Source organism: Ursus americanus, chromosome 13 (assembly GCF_024610735.1).
Source record: "Ursus americanus isolate L20-20 chromosome 13, mUrsAme1.1.p, whole genome shotgun sequence".
NCBI lineage: Eukaryota > Metazoa > Chordata > Mammalia > Carnivora > Ursidae > Ursus > Ursus americanus.
This window is the reverse complement of record NC_142139.1, coordinates 67,258,968-67,281,398: the sequence shown is the minus strand read 5'-3', so window position 1 is coordinate 67,281,398 and position 22,431 is coordinate 67,258,968. Positions and strand designations below refer to the sequence as shown.

Here is a 22,431-nt window from a genome sequence, read left to right as displayed (position 1 = left end):
TTCATATTGTACCCTTTACTATTAAGGAAAGCTTTGCATATGTATATATAGAAGAATAAGCTACGTAAATATTGAAGACATGTCATTCTCCCAGAGGAGACAAAGTAGTTTTTAATGATTCATTGCTTCAAACTGACGAGTCTGTAGAATTCAGAACCTATTTGGACACAGCTTATATCCCTGCTCTTGGGGTAGACATAAGGACACGGGTTACTAGTAAGGAAGTACAGGCCCTGTCTCTGCTACCGCAGAGATGCGGACTCAAGAAAATCAGGCTAGAATTTATTTAAACGAAAACCAGAAAATAGAAGTCAAATACCAACAGGTGCTGACTGACTGGTATTACATCTTGGACCAGCCAAATGCCTTTATTCTTATTTCAATTTTTTAGTGGCTATAGTCAAACTGTCAGTTTAAAATCCCCTCATTCCCCATCGTAGGGTTTTAGCTGCAGTTATGTTGATGTCCACAAGATGATTGCCAAATTCATTCATATTTTATAGCTTGAATTGCAGTGAACTGGGATTTATTAATACCTATTTCTAAGCTGGCCCTGTTTAAACCATTTGCATTTGGATTAAATTAATATTAATATGCACCTTGGTTTTTTGGTTTTGACATATCTTCCTATGCTTGTCTTCACTGTACAGGAGGAGACAAGGCTAGTAGTGTAAATTGATAAAATTGCCTGGTCTGGCATTGAGTGGAACTTGCTTCGAATGAAATTCTAAAGACGCTCATTTAAAAGCTGTAGCAATAAGTAAATTCTTCGTCCATCTGGAGAGTTCCACCTTAACTTGAGCGGACAATGATGTCTTTCCTTTCACTCTGTCTCAATCAGTAAGAACCGAGGATTTAATTTAGCTACTGCTTTGTTCTAAAAAATAACCATGATAAAAATGAACCTGAAAAGAGAGCCTTGGAGAATCTGATCTCACCATAATCACACGGCGTGACAGGTATTTCAAGTCGGGGAGTGCATCACTAAAGCTACTGATAAACCTGAACTCTGCAAAATTTTCATAAAGTTTAACAATTTAAATATCCATACTGCATCTAGAGATTCAATAAATATAATTGCATATGTTGTGCTTTTCATAAATTAAAATCCTCAAGTACATTTCAAACCAAGATGGTATTTCCACATCATGCCTATTTAAAAGCAAATATAACAGATCTTATTCCTGGTCATGAAGCCAGGCAAATCCCCCTACCTCCACTCAAAAGGCAGCAAGCTAATCTAGCTTCCCTACATCTATTACGTGAGTGCTTCTCTGTTAAAATCAGAATGTGGAAAAAAGTCACTTTTTTCCTTTATGCACCGCTGAGAACAAGCATCATCCTCTAAATGTTTTGTTGTGTGTTTTTTTTAATTCCCTTACAGTGTTATTTCTTCTGGACAACTGACAGGGTGGAGAAAAAAAAAAAGTGATAAGTAAAACATTTTGCATCTTGGACTTCTTCCTCCAGCCCTGAAATTCTCATCTGACACTTTGTGACATGTGCAGTGGCGTCAGCATCTCTTCAAATATAGCTCCCTTCACGTTGGAACCTCTCAGGTTGGCTTCTTGAAGATCACAGCCAGACAGATCACAATTCTGCAAGACAAAAACAATATTCATGAAATTCAGATGGAGGTTTAGGGCCTTCTCTGTTCCCTCTCAAAATGATTCCTGGGGCACGAAATTTATGTTATCATGAAAATCAGTTATTTCTGGAAAACGTTTGTTTTAAGAAAAAAGGCAGATTTTCTTCTATTGGATTTATTTTCTCTAGGTGACACTCAGGCTGACCGTCACAAATAGAGATAAAAGTTAAAGAGGAAGCATGTCTCTTCCATTCATATATTTTAGAATCAGTCATTTAAAACCCAGAACGGACTCCAATGTAGTACCTATTATTTATGCAAATTTACTACAACCCAACAACGACAATAACAAAAGGCATAAGCAGGGCGTGGAAACATTATTTTAAAAAAATCTGAGCAAGAGATTTTACTTACAAAATTAAATCATGCAAGAGATTTTGCCTTTTCTCAACTCAAACATTTTTATAGCAGGGAACTGCCTTTTTTTTAACCCCCCAAAATTATATGCACAGTTCAATGAGTTTTAGCAAATGTATACAATGGTTAACTACCACTACAATTGGAAGCTGTTTTAAAATTTCTCTTGAGATCACAGCGGCAGATGAGACAGATTTTGGATAAGTCCCTGGGGATGGTGGGCAACGGGACATAACCTTTTAGGACAGAATGTCACCAGCTGCCCTTCAATAGTCAACCTGATTAGTCTTTGCAATCAGTTGCAATCAGGAAGACTTTGACTACATGGTTAGAAAAAACCAAGGAGGGGAAAAATCATCTTTGGTCTGACAGTACCAAATAATAAAAAAATTAAATAATTGTCCTTATAACAGGTTTATACTTTGGCTTTAGGCTGGTTATTTTTACCTTTGGGGCCTGCCACTCTGTTGTTAAGAGACCGGGCAAAAACATTTTTAAAAGGAAAGAATCAATTACAAGCCCAATTTTGACCTACTGTTCTCTCCAATCCAACCTAGGCCAGATTTTCTGGGATAGGGCTATACTGTTCAGTATGATGTCAATAGCCACATGTGGCTACTTATATTTAAATGAATTAAAACTAAATAAAATTTAAAAATCCATTTCTCAGTTGCACAGGCCATATTTCATGTGCTCAACAGCCATAGTGGCTGATTGCTACTGTACTAAACAGATTTAGGATGTGTCTAGCATTGCAAAAAGTTCTACTGGGCAGCACTGAGAGACCTATCAACAGCATTTAAGTCTGCTAACTACATTTGCAAGTCAAGACAACATATAGAATTCTGACAAAAGGGGGCGCCTGGGTGGCGCAGTCATTAAGCGTCTGCCTTCGGCTCAGGGCGTGATCCTGGTGTTCTGGGATCGAGCCCCACATCAGGCTCTTCTGCTGGGAGCCTGCTTCTTCCTCTCCCACTCCCCCTGCTTGTGTTCCCCCTCTCGCTGGCTGTCTCTCTCTGTCAAATAAATAAATAAAATCTTAAAAAAAACAAACAAACCCCCACACAATAAATTAGATTAATAAAAACACCATCAAACTGATCTACTTGAAGGAGACCCAAGGAAAAGAGGAGAAATGAAATCAACTTAGAGCAAACATCAGATGAATCTTCAAATCTGAGACTGGCATCTATGACTTGTGTAACTGAATCCTGCTCTGGGATTCAAATTTGTTTAAGCAAGCAATTGATAAGAAAACATCCCTCCAGCTGTGCTGGCATGCCACCTGGCAGATTTTACCAGCCAACTACTTTGTTTATAATTTCAATAAATTTTGCATAAGATACTCAGTAATTGTAGATTAACAAAAACTCTCTAGAAATTGGTGACTCACCTCTAAATCGGTTCCTGCCAGAGTTGCTCCTCTGAGGTTACAGTTCTTCAACTTGGCATTTTTTAAGGTAGCAACTCTCAGGTTAATTCCTGTCATTTGACTTCCTTCCATATCCACACCTTTCAGATTAGCACCTAAAGTGAACATATTTGGGGAGCAGTTGAACTTAAAAATATTTATAGTCATCCACCTTCAAAAAACCGCAGGATGACTTAATGGAGGTGAATGATGACAGGCTCCTTTAACTTTTGGAAAGAACTCTGTGAACCATAAATCTCAGTCTCTCAACTAACTTCCACATAGAAAGAGTTCATTGTTAAAAAACTGTTTGCTTATACTATGAATTAAGAATGTTTTAGTCTATATTTCTGAGGGAGGAATTTAATTCAGTCTTAGGATAAGTAGCCTTTTAGAACAGCCTCCTTAAGTTTATGATAAGGAAGGTAAGTACCCTGTATTCTAAACATACAACTAAACCAAGTGACCGGTTCCCTGACACAACAGAGCAACAGGAATTCATAAAGAAAACATTAAACCTAACAATGACCAAAACTGCCTGGCTTTGTGCAGACTGAAATTCATGTTAGTCAGTGTAAGAGCAGGCTGTTTAGTTTCAAAGTTTGAGATGTTGACATTTAATTCTCCAACTAAAGCCTTATTCAATACTAATGGCTTGATTTTTCCTAACTTCTTGCCGGACACATGACTGAGACCAAGATAGGACTTACTCCTTTGTTCATTCTCCAAGTATGAGGATAGAAGAAAGCTGTACCTCCCTACAGTGGTCATGACTTTCCCATAACAATTATTTTGTTGGGCTACTTACTTCATGTTATGCTTTCACCTTAGGAAACATAATTATAGATAGAAGCTCACCTTCTAAATTGGCTTTAAGACCAGAAGGATCTTCAAAATTACACAGTTTCAGGGATGCTCCTTCTGCATTAGAACAGAGCATCTTGACTCCCTGGAGATTTGCACACTGACGAGGAAAAGAGAGAAGTCCATGTTTTAACATTCAGATTTTTGTTTGGGTAAGAAAAAACTGGCTCACACAGTAAAAGAAAAAATGGACAAGGGATGGAAGCTCAATTCCATACACTCACCATCAGTTATTTTCTGTTTACAGTGAAGACTTTTCCAACTAGACTCAGTAAGAACTGAGAACTATTTCAAGAAATAGTTCTTTCAAAAAGAACAGTTTTAAAAAGAAAAAAACAGCCCAATTAACAATAGCATGTCCATTTTACAGAAAACGTTAAGAGCTTAGAGAAAACAGTTGGAGAGTCAGAACTATGACATCCTAGTTCTATTTTCAGGAACAGCCCTGGGTGTGATGTGAGAGCTGACATGTATGGGTGAAGAAGGCATAAACTTGTTGGGGCAGGAATTTCTCTTCCTTATTTCTGTAGAATCAACGAAATTCTTGATGTTCAATCCTGCTACTACTACCTTCATTTCAAAGGTCAGAATACTAAGGCCAGCAGTTCCAGGCATCATCTGACTACAAAACGCTACAAGTTGTTTGTTGGGTCTTTCTGTACCAACCACTACTACACAATACTGGCAACCTTGAACACCCAAATAACAGTGCAAAATACAAAGAGTAAAAAACGAGAAAATATATGTTAGAATTTTAAGTTATGTTAATTTATCTCTAAGGATTCAATGTCATCAGATCTGAACTCCAACAGCAACTGGATAAGGCAGGAAGCTATAAAGGTGACATTAACATTAGAACTTCACAAATTGTGACCAAAGTAGATGATGAATGTAAAGCTATCTTAAAAATTGTAAGGCACTATATAAATGACAACTGTAGCTGTCATTCAAACTACAACAGTGAATATTCTAAACTCCTAAGGCATATCAAGTTATGTTATTGCCATACCTAACAAAAAAAATCCTGATTTATAAGTGCAATTTCATTCACCCTACAGTCAATTCTATGGAAAGGGAGATACACTACAGATCATTTCAAATCACAGAAAATTGAGAAATGCACACATACCTTCCCATCTCTGCCTCTGCATTTATACAAGGTAATACAGAAGCTCAGACTGAGAGGTAAGATAAATGGGGACCTGGAAGGACCAAAATAACTAAAAGATAGTCATCTGTATTTTATTTTTTAATTTTTAAAAAAGATTTTATTTATTTGACAGAGACAGCGAGAGAGCACAACGAGGGAGAGGGAGCAGCAGGCTCCCCACTGAGCAGGGAGCCTGATGTGCGACTTGATCCCAGGACCCTGGGATCATGACCTGAGCCAAAGGCAGATGCTTAACCAACTGAGCCAACCAAGCACCCTGATGACTGTATTTTAAATACTAAAAATATTAACAAGACAGGAAGCTGATAATATGAAAATAAACGTCTCTGGTTCTCTGTGTTGTGCACCCAGGTAAAACAGACTGTAACTATTATCAAAAATTCCCAAGGTTTGACAGCACAGGGACAGGCACCAGCAAACAGGCTGGTGGCAGGCATCTGGTCTGACCCAACTAAAAGCCCACGGTGGCCCCAGACTGGCCCTTTACAGCACAGGGACCGAACCCTGCCCACAACAGGAAAATGCACTGAAGCAGTCAACGGACTGAAGGCAAAAGCAGTTCAGCCACAAGAGTAGGGGACATGCAACACATATAGCAGACACCTCTGCCCGAAGTGCCTGGTTCTGGTGAACAAGGGCCATTGAACTACAGGCCACTACAGGACCTCTTCTTCATAAGGCCACTACTTTTAAGAGCAGGAGACATAGCTGACTCTCCTAATACATGGAAACAGACACAGAGAGTTAGACAAAATGAGGAAACAGAGGAATGTGTCCCAAATGAAAGGACAGGACAAAATCACAGCAAAAGAGCTAAATGAAATGAAGATAAGCTATATGCCTGATAGAGAATTCAAAGTAATGATCATAAAGATACTTACTGGATCTGAGAAGAGTGAAGGACCTCAGTGAGACCCTTAACAAAGAGATAGAAAACATAAAAGAACCAATCATAGATGAAGAACTGAAATTAAAAATATACTAGAGGGAATAAATAGTAGACTAGAGGAAGCAGAAGAATGGATCAGTGAGCTGGAGGACAGGGTAATGGAAAGCAACCAAGATGAACAACAAAAAGAAAAAAGAATGAAAAAATGAGACTAGGTTAAGGGAACTCAGTGACATCAAGTGTAGTAACATATGCATTACAGAGCTCAGAAAGAGAAGAGACAGAAAGGGGGTGCAAAATTTATTTTCAGAAATAATGGCTGCAAACACCCTCAATATGGGGAAGGAAAATAAATCCAGATTCAGGGGGCACAGAGACCTCAACAGAATCAACCCATGGAGGTTCACACCAAGAGACATAATAATTAAAATGGCAAAAAGTAGTGATAAAGAGAGAATTTAAAAGCACCAAGAAAAAAAAAAGTTACATATGAGGGAAACTCCATCAGGCAATCTGATTTTTCAGCAGACACTGGAGGCCAGAAGGTAGTGGCATGACATATTCAAAGTGCTGAAAGGAAAAAAACCTGAGACCAATTATACTCTACCCAGCAAGGCTATCATTAGGAATAGAAGGAGAGCTAGAGTTTCCCAGACAAACAAAAGTTAAAGCAGTTCATCACCACTAAACCAGCTTTACAAGAAATGTTAAAGGCAATTCTTTGAACGGAAAAAAAAAGGACATAATCAGGAATAAGAGAATTAGAATAGGGAAAAATTTCACAGGTAAATGCAAATATAATAAAAGTAGTAGATGAATCACTTATAAAACCAGTACAGAGGTTGAAACAACCAAAGCATTAAAACCAGTTATACCCATAAAAAGAAGTCAAGGGATTCACAAAATAAAAGGATGCAATATGACACCATCTACATAAAATGTGTGTGTGTTGGGGGTAGGGGGGCCAGTCAGTAAAAAATTTAGTGCATTTAAGATGGGTTCAAACTCAAGCAACCATCAACCTTATATAGATACCTATACACATAAGATGTTATATATGAACCTACCTGTAACCACAAACCAAAAACCTGTAATGGATATGCAAAAAAATAAAGAGAAAGGAATCCAAGGAAATCACTAAAGAAAGCCATCAAACCACAGTAGCAAACTGAATCCAACCATACATTTAAAAAACTGAATTCACCACGATCAAGTGGAATTTATTCCCGGCATACAAAAATACAAATAATATTCGCAAATCAATCAACATGATACATCATATTAACGAGAGAAAAAGTAACAACCATATGACCATTTCAATAGATGCAGAAAAAGCATTTAGCAAGTATGACATCCATGTATGATAAAAATCCTCAACAAAGTAGGTTTAGAGGAACATACCTCAACATAACAAAGACCATACATGAGAAACCCACAACCATCATCATCCTTAGTGGAGAAAAACTGAGAGCTTTTCCTCTAAGACCAGGAACAAGACAAGGATATCCACTTGAACCACTTTCATTTAACATAGTACTGGAAGTCCTAGCCATAGCAATCAAATAAGAAAACAGAAATAAAAGGAATTCAAATTGGTAAGAAAGAAGTAAAACTTTCACTATCTGCAGATGAGATGATACTCTATAAAGAAAACCCAAGAGTCCACCAAAAAATCCTAAAACTGGTAACTGAATTCAGTGAAGTCTCAGAATACAAAAAATCAATATACAGAAATCTGTTGTATTTCTATACACTAATAATGAAGTAGAAGGGAGAGAAATTAAGAAAATAATCCTGCTCACAATTGCACCAAAAAGAATAAAAAACCTAGGAATAAGTTTTACCAAGAAGATGATAGACCTGTACTCTGAAAACTATAAAACACTGATGAAACAAACTGAAGATGACACAAATAGATATTCAGTGCTCATGGATTAGGAGAACCAATACTATTATAACGTCCATACTACCCAAAGCAATCTAGAGGTTTAATACAATCCCAAAATACCAATAGCATTTTCCACAGAACTAGAACAAATAATCTTAAAATTTATATGGAAACACAACATACCCTGAATAGCAATCTTGAAAAAGAAGGACAAACCCCAAGGTATCATAATCCCAGATTTCAAGTATACTACAGAGCTGTAGTAATCAAAATAGTATGATACTGACACAAAAACAGACAAGTAGCTCAACAGAACAGAACAGAGTCCAGAAATAAACCCACACTTTTATTGCTAATTAATCTATGACAAAGGAGGGGTGACTGGGTGACTCAGTTAGTTAAGCGTCTGCCTCTTGATTTCAGCTCAGGTCATGATCTCAGGGTCGTGAGACAGAGCCCCACGTCAGGCTCCAATGGTGTGAAGCCTGGTCAAGATTCTCTCTCTTCCTTTCCCTCTGCCCCGCCCACCTCAAAAAAAAAAAAAAATCAATCTATGACAAAGGAGGCAAGAATACATAATGGGAAAAAGAGAGCCTCTTCAACAAATGGTGTGGGGGAAAACTGGACAGCTTCACGCAAAAGAATGAAACTGGACCACTTTCCTATACCATATACAAAAATAAACTCAAAATGGATTAAAGACCTAAATGTGAGACCCAAAACCGTAAAAATGCTAGAAGAGAACACAGGCAGTAACTTCTTTGAGATCAGCCACCGAAACATTTTTCTAGATAAGTCTCCTTTGGCAAGGGAAACAAAAACAATATTAAATTATTGGGACTACACCAAAATAAAATACTTCTGCACAGCAAACGAAATCAGCCACAAAACAAAAAAGCCTACTGAATGGGAGATATTTGCAAATAACATATCCAATAGGGTCTTAATATACAAAGAACTTATATAACTCAACACCAAAACAACAAATAATCCAGGTAAAAAATGGGCAGAAGATATGAACAGACATTTCTCCAAAGAAGACATCCAGATGGTCAACAGACACATGAAAAGATGCTCAACATCACTCATCATCAGGGAAATGCCAATCCAAAACCACAATGAGATACCACCTCACACCTGTTAGGATGGCTAAAATCAAAACCACAAGAAATAACAAGTGTTGACAAGGATGTGGAGAAAAAGAAACCTTTGTGTACTATTGGTGGGAAAGTAAACTGGTGCAGCCACAGTGGAAAACAGTATGGAGGTTCCTCAAAATTTTAAAATAGAATTACCATAGGATCCAATAATCCCACAACTGGGTATCTACCCAAAGAAAACAAAAATACTAATTTGAAAAGATATATATGTTTATAACAGCATTATTTACAATAGCGAAGATATGGAAGCAACCCAAGTGTCCACTGATAAACGAATGGATAAAGAAGATGTGGTGTACACACAAACACAAACACACACACACACACACACACACATACACACACACTGGAATATTACTCAGCCATACGAAAGAATGAAATCTTGTCGTTTGTAACAACATGGATGGAGGTAGAGGGTATAATGCTAACTGAAATTAGTCTGAAAGAAAAATACCATATGATTTCACTCTCATTTGGAATTTAAGAAATAAACAAACAAAGGGATGAAATAGGTGAAAGGGATTAAGAGTACACTTATCATGAGGGGTGCCTGGGTGGCTCAGTCCGTTAAGCATCCAGTTCTTGGTTTTGGCTCAGGTTATGATCTCAGGGTCATGAGACTGAGCCCCAAGTAGACTCCGCATTCAGTGCAGAGTCTGCTTGAGATCCTTTCCCTCCCTTTCAGCTCCTCTCCTGCTCATGCTCTCTCTCTCTCAAAAAAATAAAGGAAAAAAAAGTACATTTATCATGAAACTAATCTAATATAGCACTGTATGTTAATTATGCTTAAAGAAAATAGGGAAGCAGAAATGGATGGGAGTATAGATTAGACCAGCTGGTCTGGATGAATGGGTAATTGGTACATGGGGGAGTTTTTAAAACTAGTGTTTGTTGCTTTAAATATAATAATAACGACGATAATAAAGTCCCGAGGTAATTATAAGTACAGCTCTATACGCTATAGAATCTCACAAAGAAACAGATTTATAAGAAATTCAGTGAAGTTTTCTATCTTCAACCACAGAAAACATTTCCCCCTCTATTCATCAATGGTAAAGCAGGTCACCAACACTGAGGGTACAAAACTTGGCTACTCCGTAAACTGGCATTGCAGCTGCAAGAGTTTTGCTATCTACTATATCAAGGGGCAAAGAGTTTTGATGAAAGCAATTCAGTTGTTACCACTATTTTTTAAGTATGATAACGGTATTAAGATTACGTTTTTAAAAATGGTCTTTATCTTTTTTTTTTTTAAAGATTTTATTTATTTATGTGAGAGAGCAAGAGAGAAAGAGCACAAGTGGGGGTGGGAGGGTGGGGGAAAGGCTGAGCGAGAGGGAGAAGCAGGCTCCCCACTAAGCAAGGGCCCGCCTTGGGACTCTATCTCAGGACCCTGAGATCTTGACCTGAGCCCAAGGCAGACACCCCAAATGGTTCTTTATCTTTAAGAGATAAACAAAATATTTACAGCTGAAATAATGAGTTGCTTCAAAATAACATGAAAAGAGGTGCAGAGAAAATTATGTGCTGAAGATATCTGTTGAAGCTGAGTAATGGAGGTAACAAGGGGGATTCATCATATTATTCTATTTTTGTATGTTTGACATTTTCCACATGAAAAAGTCATTAAAAAAAGAAATAAGGAAAAGAAAACACATGCTGTAGGAGTCTAGCTTCAACTCTAACAAACTAGCCTTTTTGGGCTTGGGCAAATCGCTAGGTTTCAGTTTCTCAATCTACCAAACAAGAGGGTCATACTTGATGACCTTCAAGGTCCCCACCAGCTCTTACCATTTATAAATCTTGAATGGGAATATGCAATGGATATGTAACAGCTGAATTATTACACCAGCTTCTAGGCAGCAGGCTGAAGTCACTGATGGCAGGCAGAGCATGTAGAAGAAACACTCTAAAGCATGGGGACAGAACAGATAATGTGGCACAGACTTCTGCATAACAGGGAGAGCAACTGAAATCACCTTGGCTGACAGCAGAGTCACATGGTTCCTATGGAAAGGCCTCACAGCCTGTGAGGGATACATTGGGTGAGAAGTTCAAAAAGAGTGGTGGAACCATTAGGTACATCTTGTGTGGCAGAGTGCTTAGCACACATCCTATTTTGTGGATATGACAGCTACTCAGTAGCAATCATCCTCAAATGCCAAGGACAATCAGCAATTAGTTTTGACTTCACAGCCTATACGCCCTGGGCAATGACTCTTCAATATGAGCCATTTCTATCATTAGTAATTACACTTACAATTCTACAGCACTTCAGTTTACCAATTATACAGTATGGGTACAACAAGTATTCACAGATAAGAAAATTATGGTTCAGGTTTGGAGTATCACTACAATTCAACAGAACTCAAAATCAGCTGTACTGAATGACCCAGTCTGTCTTTTTATCTTTTTTTGTTTTGTCCTTAACAAAAGCCACATGAGTGGTCTCTCAACATTTCACTATTTAAAGACTAGGTCCTTCAAACCTTTCCTTTGTGCTGCTAGTCTTTTATTTTGCTACCAATGTTGTCCTTCCTCATGAGATGGGACAAGGAGAGTGAAAACACTGGAAATGTATATTGGCAGATTTTTTTATAGATCCAATATCACAAAGTTCATGGAAAAACAGGCTGCATGTAAGGAATAAAACTAAAATTATAAAATTCAGTGAACATTTATTCAATGACTACTAAAAGCCAAGGTACTAGGACGCTTGGGTGGCTCAGTTGGTTAAGTGTCTGCCTTCGGCTCAGGTCATGATCCAGGGTCCTGGGATGAAGCCCTGAGTTGGGCTCCACACTCAGTGTGGAGTCTGCTCCTCCCCCTGTTCGTGCTTGCTCTCTCTCTCAAATAAATCAAATCTTAAAAAAAAAAAAAGAAAGCAAGGTACTATATTAGGTATTATTAATTCAAAAGACATATAGGCATGGGCCTTGGTATTAAGGAAATTGAAGTTGTTTGGAAGTTAGATTTCACTGTTTCTTCTGCATCTATTCTCTAACCCCAAATTAGCATAGATAGTTGTTACATAAGCACATGCATGTACATACGTATAGACACACGCACCTATATATATAGTTGACCCTTGAACAACATGGGTTTGATTGCATGGGTCCGCTTATATGTGGATTTTATTTATTTATTTATTTGACAGAGAGAGTGATAGAACACAAGCAGGGGGTGTGGCAGGCAGAGGGAGAGGGAGAAGCAGGCTCCCCCTGGGCAAGGAGCCAGATGTGGGGCTTGATCCCAGAATTCTGGGATCATGACCTGAACTGAAGGCTTAACCGACAGCCACCCAGGTGCCCTGATTCTTTAAATAGGCACCACACCCAGCGTGTAGCCTAACATGGGGCTCAAATTCAGGACTCTGAGATCAAGACATGGATGCTTAACCAACTGAGCCACCCAGATCCCCTATGTGGATTTTTTAAAATCACTATAATACAGTACTGTAAATGTATTTTCTCTTTCTTATGATTTTCTTAATAACATTTGCTTTTCTCTATCTTACCTTATTGTAAGAGTATAGTATATAATACACATAACATACAAAATAAATGCTAATTGTTTATGTCCTTGGTAAGGCTTCTGGTCAATAGCAGACTATTAGTAGTTACGTTTTTAGGGAGTCAAAAGTTATATGTGGATTCTTTTTTTTTTTTTTTTAAAGATTTTATTTATTTATTCGATAGAGATAGAGACAGCCAGCGAGAGAGGGAACACAAGCAGGGGGAGTGGGAGAGGAAGAAGCAGGCTCATAGCAGAGGAGCCTGATGTGGGGCTCGATCCCATAACGCCGGGATCACGCCCTGAGCCGAAGGCAGACGCTTTAACCGCTGTGCCACCCAGGCGCCCCTATATGTGGATTCTTGACTGCACAGAAGTCAGTGCCCCTAGCCCCAGTGTTGTGCAAGGGTCAAGTGTATATACATACATACATACATGTAAACACACACACACATAGGTACATACACGTAGAGAGAAGGACAGTCACTGAGATGCTAACTCACACAGACTGACACACATCATGATTACTTCACACTTCATCTCTGCCAAATACCTCTAGAGCAATAACATTTCCCCACTCCAGAAATGATGCCGAATAGAAGATTTCAAAGGTCTTTTTCAGCTTTACCCTCCTAATTCACTGAAAATAGAAGTCCTGATAAAGTACACTATATTGAAGAGATGAGGATCTAATTTCAAAATTTAATTTCTTATTAGTTGCTAAATCTTTCAGATCTTCATTTATTGAAGGATATCAAAGTTGCAAAACCAACACATTTCACTTTCAGAGCCTTGGGTTTTATCAACTTAATAAATTACCTGTTCTCAAGTAAAAGCTCTAATAAGAGAGAGAGCATTTCTGCTTGTTGAGGTTGTTCAATAGACTAAACATTTCATTCTCCCTTAAAACAAAAAAATGATTCTTACGTCAAGCACTGATCCGGAGAGATCAGCTCGTTCAAGATTTGCACAGCAGAGATTAGCATGTGCAAGATTGCAGCGGCTTAAATTGGCCATTTTGAAGTTAATGTATCGAAGGTCCAAACGAGAAAGATCAGCACCACTGAAGTTTAAACCCTAAAATTAAAAAAAGACAAACTGTTACAAAATTTAAACCATCTATTGTATTACATTTAATGACTATAGCTAACCCCTAAGTTTCTTAGAAGCAATTGGCAGGTCAGTCATTTGGAGTTTATTAGAAGACATGATCAGATAAAACTTAGATATAAAATCAGCTTCCTTAATGGGTTCTTAGTAAAAGAAACTCTAAACATAACATTAGAATCCAGCCTGGCTACACTTCATTTATGTGTAGAAATTTCTAAAGCGTGATCTCTGTTGGCCATGTTGATACGTATTATTTATATATTTTTATATATTTTGTAAGTATTCAATAATTCAAGGTAGTTTTATTCTTAAAAAGTGAGTACTCAGGTTTTTAAAATCTTTAATGCTATAATACCTAAAAGTATCTGCCACTGACTGGCCATACATAACAAATGTACAAACAACTGATTTTTTATTTTAATTGCTGCAATTCTGATGAACTACTCAAAAATTGCTACCTGAGGCATATTATATAATAAAAAAGGCCATTACATCTCTTTTTTTGCTTACCATTTTGGGATTAAATCAATGCTATCACCCATAATTAAATTCTATCTTGCATGAAAAAGGAGCATAAGGCAAACAAACAAAAAAAATCCTAGAAGAATGTAAAACTTTACTCACAGCTTTGCTGACACAAATAACTCTTGTAAAAATCTGCTTTAATTACCTGGCAACGCAATTCTGATTTGGTTGGAGTGGCTAGCAGAAATCGGACAAATTCCTTTCGAGATATTGGCGAATGATCCTCTGGTGGTTGAGAATTCTTGAAAAAGATATTAAGAAATCAGTAGAGCATTTTGGGAGACAGCTACAGTAACTGTAATACTGGCTAATGTAAAAAGAGCCTTACCTTAATTGCCACTTCCAGGTGTTCTATCAGTGAGTCAATACCAAAAAATCTGGCTTCTTCTAACACACCTATCAATAATAAAAACGATGTGACTTTTATAGATAACTACTCATTTTAATATTTATAAAATTCTTTGTTAAATCCTCACAACACAAGTGAAATTCAAGAAGCAGGCAATCAATATACAAGAAAAATAACTCACGTATAGAACATATATACAGAATATTTTTAAATATCTGTAACACAAAGTTTTCTAGTTTACATTCAGCAAAAGAAAAACATAGACAACTTATGAATTAGAACAAGACTTCTGTATTTCAAAATTTTCTGACAATCACTTTAAATAGGCCACAAGCAAAAACTCCTAATTTCACAAGTTCCTAAAATAATTGAAATAAATTTGATTGTGAATCTAATAATAAATGATTAGTTCACCTCATCTTAACACTTCATTGACTTCTTCAATGGAGCAGATCTGAATGGGTTTGTCACAATTATCTTTTACTTACTGAATCAGAAAATTATAGAAATGAATAAAAGTAAATTAGTTTCAAAATAAAAGTCAACAGAATGACTCAGAAACCTCTCTTAAGGAGAATCAATTTTTTAAAAAATGATTTCTAAATGATAAAAGAGATTTTATGTATCATTTGCTCTTTTAACTTGGTAAAAAAAAATCTGCACATTCTCTAGGTGACTTGTAGTATGTATACTGTATTTTCTTACATCTGTTAAACACCTTCATCAAGGTATTTGGGAGGAAATTTGGAATCCATTTTCCTTCAAATGAAGACCTCAGTCATTTAGTTAGTGATAGAGTTTTTTCACTTGTTAAAAAAAAAATCCTAAGGACTCAGAAATTACAAAGAAAGTAAGAGACATAATTACTCTTCGAATAGTTCCAAGCTAATAAGGGTAACTATAGGTAGATAAGGGAAGCTCAGCAGTTATTGGGGAAGATTATGATCTTCTCAGGGAAAGCCCAATTCCACCTCTAATATTCCAGTTGCAAAACAAAGGTCATCTGATAAACAGTACACGGCTCAGGTAGCTGCTTTGGCACAACACTTTCCAGTCCACGCCAGAGTGGCCGCATCTCTGGATTCCTCATGAACGGGCAGCCATATTTCTTATCTGTCCCTGGTAGACAACCACCATAAAAAGGGGCTTCTAGTGGGCTTCACTCTCAGTGTGCCAAGATCTTCTGAGTCAATCAGAACCCCACAAGGAATGGAGTAAGGATTTTTTTTTCTACTTCTAGGTTCAGAACCAAACCTTAAAAACTTCCAGAAAAGCCTTATAAATACAAAAGGCACCTATGGGGGACAGTTGAGAAAAAGCAGCAATATTCAGCATATTTTCTGTCAGCACCAGTAGGAATTAGATTTGAATCCCAGTTCTGCCCCTCACTTTCTTTTTTGCCTTAGAGAAGCTACTTATTCTTTCTCTTAATTAAAGTTCCTGTTTAAATTTGTGAAATGGGAGTATTATCACTTTCTTCACAAAGTGGACATAAGTATTAAAAGAGATATGCATATATATTATCTGGTATAATGCCTGGCACTTGGTAGTTCCTCAATAAATGATCACCTTGATCATTATTAAATTGTATGTTTCCTGACATATAAGACCATTCTCTTTTTACTGTATCAAACTGGGGTTCAGAAAATTTATGTGAATGTCAAGGAAATAAATATTGAAATGCTAGAAAAGTTTTTAAGTTAGAGAATTGGATTGAAGTGAAATGTACCTACAAGGTAGGGAAAGATGACTTAAAGTAGAAAGAGTTGTGCCTGGGTGGCTCAGTCGGTTAAGTGTCTGCTTTAGGCTCAGGTCATGATTTTAGGGTCCTGGGATGGAGCCCTGTGTTGGGCTCCCTGCTCAGCAGGGAGTCTGCTTCTCCCTCCCTCTGTCCCTGCCCCTGCTCGTGCTCTCTCTCAAATAAATAAAATCTTAAAAAAAAAAAAAAATCAGAAAAAGAAGGTTTTGAAGACAAATGAAAGCAGAAAAGGAAGACATGATTCATTGGAAAAACTGGAGGTCATGAAAGGTAGAAAACAAATAATGAAAGGAAGCAAAAAATATATTCACTGATGAAAGCACAGATTAGGAAGAGTAAGAAATAAGGTCATTTAAGTAAATAGAGGGAAGGTAAATAAGTCAGTGTAGATTATTGTAAAGCATATAATTAGTTGGGGCAACCTGAAGATATTATAAAGAGTTTGGACAGATTTTGTACTAATTAGAAGTAGTAATGCTTTATAAAAATGAATCCAGTACAGAGCTCTGCTTGCTGAACAACTGAATAAATGAGAGCAATGGCCAAGAAACCTGAAAAAGGAACAAGCATAGCTTGGCAATGGCTGAAGTCTGGGACAGCATGGATATGAATTTCTGATGTTATTTCCTAGGCAGGGAGGATATGAAAGGCTATCAGTGACACTGAGAGAAATTAAACTGGGAAGCATCGAAGAGCCCACAGGATGCCTACAGTGAAGTTTAAATGTCCTCAGGAGAAAAGAGTGGCCACCAGAGTGTAAGCAGGAGTGATCTAGCTGCTGAAATGCAAAGGACTGTACAAGAGAGGACCACTGCTTATTTTTCTAATGATAATTTCTACAGAATGACTAAAATAAAAACACGGGGTTTTAAGCAACAGTTGGTAGGTAAAAAATAAGAAAGCAAAAAGAATTTGTAATGAATAGGTATGGAGCTAGATGAAAGGTCAAATAAGGTCATTTTTTGCAATGGGTAAGCTTTAAAGGCAATACAGACTTTAATACAGCAACAATAAAAGTTACGGAGTGTTATCTATTTTACTCCAGAGATTGTAAATTAGCCCCTTTGCCCCACCACCAGCCCTGGCTGATTCTGGTGTGTTTGGCATGTAGTATTTTCAAAATCAGAAGACTGCACATAAAATTTTAGATTTCCAACATTTCTTTAAAAATCAAAGCTCTGACACCCTATGTCCATACTGACCCACAAGGCAACAATCTGTGGAAGCTCAGTAGGAACGTGCCCTCAAGATCGCCACGCCCCCCACCACTCATCAGGCCAGACCCATGCATCTACTGCTTTATAAGGGCCCTGGCTGACATCATCTCCATTATGTGAAAATCCTGTGATGTAGTCAGGGATGAGCATATTTATAATACTCAGTTTTCAAAGGAGACTCAGAGAGACTTTCCCCAAGTGAATCTTCTAGTAAGTTATAGAATTGAGATTCTATTCCAGTCTTATGATTGTGAAGTATAATTGCCCCGTTGATGAACCTACATTTCAACATGATGGGAAGGTCCATAACTTGAAGTCAAGTCATGGTCACAATTCAATTAAAAACAACAAAATCCCTTAAAGTCCCTTGTGATCAAATCTAAATCCATTTAGAATCTAAAATTAGAATTTATGGGTTAGACATATACCCATATACACAAAGAATATCTATCTGTGCCTACATCTAGTTCTATACCTATATATACTCACACATATATAAAAATTTAGTTTTAAAAGTAGAAGAGAGATACTTTCGCTTTATGAAAATATACTATGTTACTAAGCAAGTGAAAACAAAATAAAAAATTCTAACCTTACAAAAATGTGAGGAATCATATTAAAAACTCACCCAATAAATTAATGCCATCATTCACAATGAGCTGTCCGTGACGCAAGTAGTTCAAAATGGGTTCAAAGTACTCAGGACTCCGGTCAATTAAGAAAGCTCCTCTATGATCTTGCTTATTTCCCCAGACACCTGTGGCACCATTACAGCAAAGAGAACCCCCGAATAAACAAAAAACAAAGTTAAAATTTAGGAAGAAAAATTGTGTAATGTACTAGTAAGTTTTTACTCATGTAAAAATTATTGATATCATTAAGTACAGAAGGACAAGAGTTAAGTCAATACGGCTACAAACAGATCACACAAAATGCGAAAACGATGTGTTGCACTTACCTTTATCCTTAAACATGTGGGCCAGCATACTGTCAGGTTCTTTATTCACTAAAGTGCTCCTAAGAATTCAGGGAAAAAAATTGATTTCTCCATTTGTCTTTATAAACAAACATATTTAAGTCAAGAGTATACTCGATCCCAGCTGCTCTCTCAAAAAGATGCATGCTATAACCTGGTAGGAGTGATGCTGGGAAACAAAAACGTGCAATAAGTTGCCATTTGTCAAAATCCCTTCTAATCTGGCATTTCCTTTGATTCAAATCTTGTTTTAGGTTCCTTTAACGTAAACACTATTCTGTCCTTGTAGCAAGCTATTATATCACAATATTCTTGACCTAAATTTACACCGTTCTTATCCCTTTAATATAAAAAGTTGTAGTCGCTACAAATTTCAATATTGTTTTTACTTGTGTTGCATGTTTATTACCTGACATCTAAAAAACCTGTTCTAAAACCCTAAAATACCTGATACCTAAAAAGCATGTTCATGCCTCTTGGGCTTTCTTTGGAATGACTTGTCATTTTTCTACTCTTTAAAAAAACTTTCTAAAAAACGGTTTAAGATCACATGGTACTGGAGTCTCTTCTAAGGCAATCAGCAAAACTGAAGGAAAGAACAAATACTACATAGTGTCCTCCAACACACACCTGTGCACACATTCACATGCACCTACCGTGTAGTTGTAAAGTACCGCCCTCCAACATTTAAGGTTAGCCAGTCTGTGTGAGATCCTGACAACCCTTCAGGTAGTTTAGAATCTGTCTGAGGATCTAGAAATGACATGCAGAAAATAATAAAAAAGTTAAGATTGGGTTAATGGGGAAGATGGCAATAAGCTTCATTTTTTACACTAAAAACACACATAAAAGCATACCAGAGCTACTAGAGACCCATCGATAGCATTTAAGACAAAACTGATAAGGTATTCCCACAGATACAAGAGCACCATGGTAATAGCATCTTTGAAGGAAGAAGCTGACAGAAACAACAGGGTATGTGATAAACCTAAGAATTCCAAAGTAATCCATACTCACTTCAAAGCTCAGTAAGTCTACTTGAGTACAGCAGACTGAAAGTGAAAGGGATATGTCCAGTCCATGGGTGGGTGATGCAAGTAGTTTGCAGTAAGATCTGAGGGGGCTGGAAATGAACCTCAAAACCCACCAGCCACAACTCCCTTCTAGGACAAAGCCCAATACAAAGGATAAGATGTTGGAAAAAGAATTCAAGTTGAACAGAACAAAGACAACAAAGACAAAAGAGAAAGCAGTCCAGATAAAAGTTAAAAAGGTCTAACACAACCAGAACATATCAGAAAGCGACTTCCATATTTTTTAACACTTCACACAAACAACAGAAAAGGGGGCTTCAGAGCCATGAAATTAGAAAACCTTTCCTAAGTCAACTCTACCTTCTCAAGTTAAAGAAACCAATTTCACGTTAAATGGGCAACAGAAAATCCTATACAAAAATTTTTAAAAAATGAGAATAACATCCCAATAAACAATGAAAATGTACCAGAAATGCCCACAAAATAAAAACTATAATCAAAAATTCCAAAACATGCTAATACAAAGTATGAAAAGAATAACGTAACTCAGAATTACAAAATTCACAAATGAGGTGAGAGAACTCAGGAGAGAATTAGAACTACAATGAAAACCCAATTCAGAAATGAAGATTAAACTAGAAGAAACACAGGAGAGAATAAACAGGTAATACCTTAAGGGAAAGAAAAGAAAAAAAAGAGGAAAGCTTTATAAATCAATAAGAAATGAAGGAAGAGATGAAAAGGATTTCAGAGACTTCCAATATAGAAGGCAGGTGTAGGAGATCCAACATACGAACAATAGGAGTACTGACAGCAGAAAATTAAAGCAAGGAGACAAAATAAATGCATGATTTAAAGTTCAAGAAAACCTTCCTGAAACTAAAAGAAGATTTGAAAGTACATATTGACAGGGTCCACCATGTATCAGACAGTGAGAATCAGCTCAGAACACTAAGAGTATACTAAAAGTACTGATTTTTTTAAAGAAAGAGAATAATCCTTTGAGTGACCTAGGAAAAATAATCATTATGAATGATCAGATTTTTTTTTTAAAGATTTTATTTATTTATTTGACAGAGAGAGAGACAGCCAGCGAGAGAGGGAACACAAGCAGGGGGAGTGGGAGAGGAAGAAGCAGGCTCATAGCGGAGGAGCCTGATGTGGGGCTCGATCCCATAACGCCGGGATCACGCCCTGAGCCAAAGGCAGACGCTTAACCGCTGTGCCACCCAGGTGCCCCGAATGATCAGATTTTTTGGACATGAACATTTTATGCCAGAATAAGATGGAGCACAACATATTTAAGATATTTAAAGAATGAAAATGTGAACCAAGGTTGTTTTTTTTTTTTACAGCTTGAGGAGTAACTGATACATAATAAACCATACATCATTAAAGTCTTCAATTTGTTCAGTTTTGACATATGATTTTATATCCAGTCAAATTGATTTTCAAGTATAGAAGACATGTGAGATGTCAGAGAACACTGTTCTTCTCAGAATTTCTTTGTAAAGAATCTACTATAGAACAAGTTTCTATACAACCCCTAGACGCATCAACATAAGGATTGGAGGTGAGCATTAAATACATTTCAAAGAATAAAGCTAGTGACAGTTTTAAGAGAGAATATAGTATATAATGACTATGTAAGCTGATAATGTAGAAACAATACAATTATTTTTTACATAAGGAAAGAAAGGAATGAGCCTATGCAAAAAAAAATGTTTAACTGTCTTCAGCAGTCATATTGGTACTGAAAGTATTGGAAATGTTACTAACACTTTTATGTGTGTTTTGTGTGGGATGAAATGAGTACTTATGTGACATAATTCTAACATTCCCTATGTCCCTGAAAATCAGAATTACTGATATGGAAGAAAGGAGACATAGGTGTAAGACAGAAAAAGCTAAATAAAAATCTTATAATCCTGATTATAAACCAAAGTAGGAATATGAACCCAGGAGATATTTTATCTCTCTCTGTATAATGTCATATATTATATAAACCTTCATATCACATAATATATATTAACACATAAATTTCATCTCTAGCTAGCTATGTATTTTCAACTCTCTCCAGCAAAAAGCCTAGTAAAAATCATGAACATAGTAGCAATGAGTCTGTCTAGCACCCAGACTGTGTTTTGAAATGACATTTCCTACTAAAAGAAATTGAGGCTTCTTGGAGAACATATCGATCTGGGTCTGGGACAGAAGTATAAGATGAATACCTTGTTATTCCAGATAGTAAGGAACCTATAAAAGACCAACGGAGTTGTAATAAAAGTAGTTGAAGAGGTTTCCATCAGCCAAACATAAAATAATGTAGGCATCAATAAAAGCAGAGCATGAAAACATACCAAATATTTTTAAACCCAAGAGTTCATAAGACAAAAACACGACTTGATTACTTTTGTTTGTATGTGTGCAATGAACCAATTAAGTGACCACTGCCTGCTAACTGCTTTGTTAAGCTAATGGATAAAAGCTGTGGAAAAATTTGCGCTCATTGTCTTAAGGTAGAGAATGTACTTACTTCTAAGTTGGCAACTGCTTGTGT

At 36.9% G+C, this 22,431-nt stretch overlaps 1 protein-coding gene across 1 annotated transcript in view; it reads right to left on the bottom strand.

Moving 5' to 3' along the window:
* Positions 1–1,417: 1,417 nt before the first annotated feature.
* Positions 1,418–22,431, bottom strand: part of KCTD9 (potassium channel tetramerization domain containing 9) — a 33,266-nt gene continuing 12,252 nt past the window's right edge. The window contains exons 4-12 of the mRNA XM_045774055.2: positions 19,494–19,590; positions 18,820–18,878; positions 18,490–18,618; positions 14,865–14,932; positions 14,682–14,777; positions 13,829–13,978; positions 4,275–4,380; positions 3,399–3,532; positions 1,418–1,598 (exon numbers count right to left, since the gene is read on the bottom strand). Coding sequence (XP_045630011.1) covers positions 1,482–1,598; positions 3,399–3,532; positions 4,275–4,380; positions 13,829–13,978; positions 14,682–14,777; positions 14,865–14,932; positions 18,490–18,618; positions 18,820–18,878; positions 19,494–19,590 — 956 coding nt within the window. The 3' untranslated portion in view covers positions 1,418–1,481. The remainder of the gene's footprint in view (positions 1,599–3,398; positions 3,533–4,274; positions 4,381–13,828; positions 13,979–14,681; positions 14,778–14,864; positions 14,933–18,489; positions 18,619–18,819; positions 18,879–19,493; positions 19,591–22,431) is intronic.